The sequence below is a fragment of the Xenopus tropicalis genome, chromosome 8 (genome assembly GCF_000004195.4).
Source record: "Xenopus tropicalis strain Nigerian chromosome 8, UCB_Xtro_10.0, whole genome shotgun sequence".
In the NCBI taxonomy this organism is placed as follows: domain Eukaryota; kingdom Metazoa; phylum Chordata; class Amphibia; order Anura; family Pipidae; genus Xenopus; species Xenopus tropicalis.
Window position 1 is genome coordinate 510,812 of NC_030684.2, and position 7,693 is coordinate 518,504.

The 7,693-nt window shown below is 60.4% G+C and overlaps 1 protein-coding gene across 3 annotated transcripts in view; it reads left to right on the forward strand.

The window, feature by feature from the left end:
• ccdc120 (coiled-coil domain containing 120) overlaps nt 1-7,693 on the forward strand; it is a 14,183-nt gene that overhangs the window by 2,927 nt on the left and 3,563 nt on the right. For all 3 annotated transcript variants that reach the window (XM_031891461.1, XM_031891460.1, XM_031891462.1), the window contains exons 2-6: nt 2,566-2,625; nt 2,774-2,842; nt 6,605-6,750; nt 7,086-7,205; nt 7,288-7,528. In XM_031891461.1, coding sequence (XP_031747321.1) covers nt 2,812-2,842; nt 6,605-6,750; nt 7,086-7,205; nt 7,288-7,528 — 538 coding nt within the window. In that variant the 5' untranslated portion in view covers nt 2,566-2,625; nt 2,774-2,811. The remainder of the gene's footprint in view (nt 1-2,565; nt 2,626-2,773; nt 2,843-6,604; nt 6,751-7,085; nt 7,206-7,287; nt 7,529-7,693) is intronic.

Below are 7,693 nucleotides of genomic sequence, written 5' to 3' on the forward strand. Positions count from 1 at the left end.
GCTAGTGGGAGTGGATCCATGGGATTGGGGGGCACAGGAAGGGAATGGGGGGGTACAATAAAGCAGGTGGGAGTGGATCCATGGGATTGGGGGGGGCACAGGAAGGGAATGGGGGGTACAATAAAGCAGGTGGGAGTGGATCCATGGGATTGGGGGGCACAGGAAGGGAATGGGGGGGTACAATAAAGCAGGTGGGAGTGGATCCATGGGATTGGGGGGGGGGCACAGGAAGGGAATGGGGGGGTACAATAAAGCAGGAGGGAGTGGATCCATGGGATTGGGGGGGCACAGGAAGGGAATGGGGGGGTACAATAAAGCAGGAGGGAGTGGATCCATGGGATTGGAGGGCACAGGAAGGGAATGGGGGGCACAGGAAGGGAATGGGGGTACAATAAAGCAGGGGGGAGTGGATCCATGGATTGGGGGGCACAGGAAGGGAATGGGGGGTACAGTAAAGCAGGTGGGAGTGGATCCATGGGATTGGGGGGCACAGGAAGGGAATGGGGGGGCACAGTAAAGCAGGGGGGAGTGGATCCATGGGATTGGGGGGCACAGAAGGGAATGGGGGTACAGTAAAGCAGGGGGAGTGGATCCATGGGATTGGCGGGCACAGGAAGGGAATGGGGGGCACAGTAAAGCAGGGGGGAGTGGATCCATGGGATTGGGGGGCACAGGAAGGGAATGGGGGGTACAGTAAAGCAGGGGGGAGTGGATCCATGGGATTGGGGGGCACAGGAAGGGAATGGGGGGCACAGTAAAGCAGGGGGGAGTGGATCCATGGGATTGGGGGGCACAGGAAGGGAATGGGGGGTACAGTAAAGCAGGGGGAGTGGATCCATGGGATTGGGGGGCACAGGAAGGGAATGGGGGGGTACAGTAAAAGCAGGGGGGAGTGGATCCATGGGATTGGGGGGCACAGGAAGGGAATGGGGGGGTACAGTAAAGCAGGGGGGAGTGGATCCATGGGGATTGGGGGCACAGGAAGGGAATGGGGGGTACAGTAAAGCAGGGGGAGTGGATCCATGGGATTGGGGGCACAGGAAGGGAATGGGGGGGTACAGTAAAGCAGGGGGGAGTGGATCCATGGGATTGGGGGGCACAGGAAGGGAATGGGGGGGTACAGTAAAGCAGGGGGGGAGTGGATCCATGGGATTGGGGGCACAGGAAGGGAATGGGGGGGTACAGTAAAGCAGGGGGGAGTGGATCCATGGGATTGGGGGCACAGGAAGGGAATGGGGGGGTACAGTAAAGCAGGGGGGAGTGGATCCATGGGATTGGGGGGCACAGGAAGGGAATGGGGGGGTACAGTAAAGCAGGGGGGAGTGGATCCATGGGATTGGGGGGCACAGGAAGGGAATGGGGGGGTACAGTAAAGCAGGGGGGAGTGGATCCATGGGATTGGGGGGCACAGGAAGGGAAATGGGGGTACAGTAAAGCAGGGGGGAGTGGATCCATGGGATTGGGGGGGCACAGGAAGGGAATGGGGGGTACAGTAAAGCAGGGGGGAGTGGATCCATGGGATTGGGGGGGCACAGGAAGGGAATGGGGGGTACAGTAAAGCAGGGGGAGTGGATCCATGGGATTGGGGGGCACAGGAAGGGAATGGGGGGTACAGTAAAAGCAGGTGGGAGTGGATCCATGGGATTGGGGGGGCACAGGAAGGGAATGGGGGGTACAGTAAAGCAGGGGGGAGTGGATCCATGGGATTGGGGGCACAGGGAAGGGAATGGGGTACAGTAAAGCAGGGGGAGTGGATCCATGGGATTGGGGGGCACAGGAAGGGAATGGGGGTACAGTAAAGCAGGGGGGGAGTGGATCCATGGGATTGGGGGCACAGGAAGGGAATGGGGGGGTACAGTAAAGCAGGGGGGAGTGGATCCATGGGATTGGGGGGCACAGGAAGGGAATGGGGGTACAATAAAGCAGGGGGGAGTGGATCAATGGTAGTGATGTCACTGTGTTTGCTCGTTAGGTGAGTGATTGGCAGGGGAGGGGCAGTGAGTAATTAAGGGCTGACATCATGCCACACTGGTTCTGCCCCATGATTCATTGCTGTTCCCTCCCTGCCAGGGACACCCAGTCCTTGTTATGTAATGGAGCAGGGCAGTCACGCAGCTGGACATGCCACCTGTGGGCATTACATGGGCACCTGCAGGCATGGAGCAGTACTGGGGCACAGCAGGGGGGCAGTGGGGTGGGACTGTAGGGAGCAGTACTGGGGCACGGCAGTGGGGTGGGACTGTGGGGGGCAGTACTGGGGCACAGCAGGGGGGCAGTACTGGGGCACAGCAGGGGGGCAGTGGGGTGGGACTGTGGGGAGCAGTACTGGGGGGCAGTGGGTGGGACTGTGGGGGGCAGTGGGGTGGGACTGTGGGGGGCAGAGCTACTGTTTGCTTGGATGAGGTAGAAGATTGGGGGGCAGTTTAGGGGTAGGAGGGGTGAAGGCACAATGGCCAGTTAGGGGGGTTGGAGCTTAGTGGGGCTGGTTCATCCTCATTGGGGCAGATTAGGTTTGGGTTGAGTGGGGCAACCGGTACTTACCCTCCATATCTGCCTCCCCTGCAGGTTCTCTCCAGCGCTGAGTGCGCCCCAGGCAGTGAATGGCTTTCCAACTGAGTTAGCGCGGTAAGTGGCCAAAGGGAGTCCCCCCCCCCCCAATATCTTATCGAACGAGAGACTGAGTGGCTGCTGGGAGTTGCACGGGGGGGGGGGGGGGGTAGGTTTGCCCTGTGGGTAGAACTTACCAACTTGTTCCATTTCTCTTGGTGCCCAGATATTGCTGTGTGGCCCTACTGACTTCCATCCAACACTATGGAGGGCAAAGGTGGCATCTCCACTGCAGGTAAAGCCTTACCCACCTGTGCCACTAGGGGGCGAGTTCTCTATCATTTTGTGCCACTTTGTCACGGGTTTAGTTGTCCAATCACCACAGGTGTCAGATGCCTGTGGCCATTGCCCTTATACTGCCCTGTCAGCTGTACCCCCGCCCCTTATACTGCCCCCCCACCCCTTATAGTGTCCTGTCAGCTGTACCCCCACCCCTTATACTGCCCCCCCACCCCTTATACTGCCCTGTCAGCTGTACCCCCGCCCCTTATAGTGCCCTGTCAGCTGTACCCCCCGCCCCTTATAGTGTCCTGTCAGCTGTACCCCCGCCCCTTATACTGCCCTGTCAGCTGTACCCCCACCCCTTATACTGCCCCCCCCACCCCTTATACTGCCCCCCCCACCCTTATACTGCCCCTGTCAGCTGTACCCCCACCCCTTATACTGCCCTGTCAGCTGTACCCCCGCCCCTTATACTGCCCTGTTCAGCTGTACCCTCACCCCTTATACTGCCCCCCCCCACCCCTTATACTGCCCTGTCAGCTGTACCCCCACCCCTTATACTGCCCCCCCCACCCCTTATACTGCCCTGTCAGCTGTACCCCCACCCCTTTATACTGCCCTGTCAGCTGTACCCCCCGCCCCTTATAGTGTCCTGTCAGCTGTACCCCCGCCCCTTATACTGCCCTGTCAGCTGTACCCCCCCTATAGGGCCCTGTCAGCGTACCCCCGCCCCTTATTAGTGCCCTGTCAGCTGTACCCCCGCCCCTTATAGTGCCCTGTCAGCTGTACCCCCGCCCCTTATAGTGCCCTTCAGCTGTACCCCCGCCCCTTATAGTGCCCTGTCAGCTGTACCCCCGCCCCTTATAGTGTCCTGTCAGCTGTACCCCCGCCCCTTATAGTGCCCTGTCAGTTGTACCCCCGCCCCTTATACTGCCCTGTCAGCTGTACCCCCGCCCCTTATACTGCCCTGTCAGCTGTACCCCCGCCCCTTATACTGCCCTGTCAGCTGTACCCCCGCCCCTTATACTGCCCTGTCAGCTGTACCCCCAACCCTTATACTGCCCCCCCACCCCTTATACTGCCCTGTCAGCTGTACCCCCACCCCTTATACTGCCCTGTCAGCTGTACCCCCACCCCTTATAGTGTCCTGTCAGCTGTACCCCCACCCCTTATACTTGCCCTGTCAGCTGTACCCCCGCCCCTTATAGTGTCCTGTCAGCTGTACCCCCGCCCCTTATACTGCCCTGTCAGCTGTACCCCGCCCCTTATACTGCCCCCCCCCACCCCTTATACTGCCCTGTCAGCTGTACCCCAACCCTTATACTGCCCCCCCACCCCTTATACTGGCCCTGTCAGCTGTACCCCCACCCCTTATACTGCCCTGTCAGCTGTACCCCCACCCCTTATACTGCCCTGTCAGCTGTACCCCCGCCCCTTATAGTGTCCTGTCAGCTGTACCCCCGCCCCTTATACTGCCCTGTCAGCTGTACCCCCACCCCTTATACTGCCCTGTCAGCTGTACCCCCGCCCCTTATACTGCCCTGTCAGCTGTACCCTCACCCCTTTATACTGCCCCCCCCCCACCCCTTATACTGCCCTGTCAGCTGTACCCCCACCCCTTATACTGCCCTGTCAGCTGTACCCCCCGCCCCTTATAGTGTCCTGTCAGCTGTACCCCCGCCCCTTATACTGCCCTGTCAGCTGTACCCCCGCCCCTTATAGTGTCCTGTCAGCTGTACCCCCGCCCCTTATACTGCCCTGTCAGCTGTACCCCCGCCCCTTAATACTGCCCTGTCAGCTGTACCCCCACCCCTTATACTGCCCCCCCACCCCTTATACTGCCCTGTCAGCTGTACCCCCGCCCCTTATAGTGCCCTATCCGCTGTACCCCCGCCCCTTATACTGCCCCCCCACCCCTTATAGTGTCCTGTCAGCTGTACCCCCGCCCCTTATACTGCCCTGTCAGCTGTACCCCCGCCCCTTATAGTGCCCTGTCAGCTGTACCCCGCCCCTTATACTGCCCCCCCACCCCTTATACTGCCCTGTCAGCTGTACCCCCGCCCCTTATAGTGCCCTGTCAGCTGTACCCCCGCCCCTTATAGTGCCCTGTCAGCTGTACCCCCGCCCCTTATACTGCCCTGTCAGCTGTACCCCCGCCCCTTATACTGCCCTGTCAGCTGTACCCCCGCCCCTTATACTGCCCTGTCAGCTGTACCCTCGCCCCTATTTACTGCCCTGTCAGCTGTACCCTCGCCCCTATATACTGCCCTGTCAGCTGTACCCCGCCCCTTATACTGCCCTGTCAGCTGTACCCGCCCCTTATACTGCCCCCCACCCCTTATACTGCCCTGTCAGCTGTACCCTCGCCCCTTATACTGCCCTGTCAGCTGTACCCCCGCCCCTTATACTGCCCTGTCAGCTGTACCCTCGCCCCTTATACTTGCCCTGTCAGCTGTACCCTCGCCCCTTATACTGCCCTGTCAGCTGTACCCCCGCCCCTTATACTGCCCCCCCACCCCTTATACTGCCCTGTCAGCTTACCCTCGCCCCTTATACTGCCCTGTCAGCTGTACCCCCGCCCCTTATACTGCCCTGTCAGCTGTACCCTCGCCCCTTATACTGCCCCCCCACCCCTTATACTGCCCTGTCAGCTGTACCCTCGCCCTTATACTGCCCTGTCAGCTGTACCCTCGCCCCTTATACTGCCCCCCCACCCCTTATACTGCCCTGTCAGCTGTACCCTCGCCCCTTATACTGCCCTGTCAGCTGTACCCCCGCCCCTTATTACTGCCCTGTCAGCTGTACCCTCGCCCCTTATACTGCCCCCCCACCCCTTATACTGCCCTGTCAGCTGTACCCTCGCCCCTTATACTGCCCTGTCAGCTGTACCCTCGCCCCTTATACTGCCCTGTCAGCTGTACCCTCGCCCCTTTACTGCCCTGTCAGCTGTACCCCCGCCCCTTATACTGCCCTGTCAGCTGTACCCCCGCCCCTTATACTGCCTGTCAGCTGTACCCTCGCCCCTTATACTGCCCTGTCAGCTGTACCCCCGCCCCTTATACTGCCCTGTCAGCTGTACCCCCGCCCCTTATACTGCCCTGTCAGCTGTACCCTCGCCCCTTATACTGCCCTGTCAGCTGTACCCTCGCCCCTTATACTGCCCTGTCAGCTGTACCCCCGCCCCTTATAGTGTCCTGTCAGCTGTACCCCCGCCCCTTATAGTGTCCTGTCAGCTGTACCCCGCCCCTTATACTGCCCTGTCAGCTGTACCCCCGCCCCTTATAGTGCCCTGTCAGCTGTACCCCCGCCCCTTATACTGCCCTGTCAGCTGTACCCCCGCCCCTTATAGTGTCCTGTCAGCTGTACCCCCGCCCCTTATACTGCCCTGTCAGCTGTACCCCCGCCCCTTATAGTGCCCTGTCAGCTGTACCCCCGCCCCTTATACTGCCCTGTCAGCTGTACCCCCGCCCCTTATAGTGTCCTGTCAGCTGTACCCCCGCCCCTTATACTGCCCTGTCAGCTGTACCCCCGCCCCTTATAGTGTCCTGTCAGCTGTACCCCCGCCCCTTATACTGCCCTGTCAGCTGTACCCCCGCCCCTTATAGTGTCCTGTCAGCTGTACCCCCGCCCCTTATACTGCCCTGTCAGCTGTACCCCCGCCCCTTATACTGCCCTGTCAGCTGTACCCCCGCCCCTTATAGTGTCCTGTCAGCTGTACCCCCGCCCCTTATAGTGCCCTGTCACTCACCAGTGAGTCTCGCTCCTTGTTACCCAGCTGTCTCGCTGAGTGGCCCCCTGCTGGAGCTGACCCTAAAGCAGAGAGCGCAGCTGATATCGGAGCTGAGTGAGAAGCAGAAGGAGCTGCAGGAGTCGCTGAGACAGAAGCTGACGGAGCTGAGACGCCTGTGCCTGCAGGAAGCCGTGAGTAGCACCCCCATGTCACTGGCCTGGAACATGTATGTGCCACCACGTGATCCCCCACTAAACATGTGCTGCCCCCTGTACTTAGTCATGTGATACCAACAGCAGCAGTGGGGGCAGCTCATGGGGCGCCAAGCAGCAGGGGGGGCAGCTCATGGGGCGCCAAGCAGCAGGGGGGGCAGCTCATGGGGCGCCAAGCAGCAGGGGGGGCAGCTCATGGGGCGCCAAGCAGCAGGGGGGGCAGCTCATGGGGCGCCAAGCAGCAGGGGGGGCAGATATGATGCCTGGGCACATAGATGGGACGCTCTAATCTCATGGCATTTCCTTTGCCTCAGGAGCTTACGGGGCACGTCCCTGCTGATTTCCCCCTAGAGTATGGGGAGAGGCCCCCGGTTGTGTTGAGGAGACCAAAGACCGCCTTCAGGATGAGCGCAGCTGCAGTGACCAGGGCAGAGGTGAGTGCATACAGTGTGTGTGAGCCAGCGGTGCAGTTGCCCCACCCCCCAGTTACAGCCCCTCCCTCTCTCTGTGCATAAGGAGGTGCAGCTGGAGCGCTTGGAGCGGGACTTTGCCGTGCAGCTGCAGATGGCCGAAGCCGCCCGGAAGCTGAGCCTGGCAGCAGAACAGAGCGCCGAGATGAATAGTGAGCAGCGGCGCAAGAGGCGGCTGGTGTATCTGGATGCGCTACGGCGGCTGCAGGAGCTGGAGGAACAGACCAACAACCTGAGGCGGAAACTGGGGCTGAGGCCCACCCACAGGGACCCCAACAACCTCCTCGGTGAGTGTCAGCATTGTTCCATAGCAGTGTGTACCCCCCAGGTTTATGGAAGGGGAATAGTAATGTGGGGGGTCAGTATCCTCAAAAAATGGATCCAGTGAATGTATCCAGATAGCAGTGTGTACCCCCAGAGTAATGTGTGTGTGTGTGTGGGGGGAGGGGGGG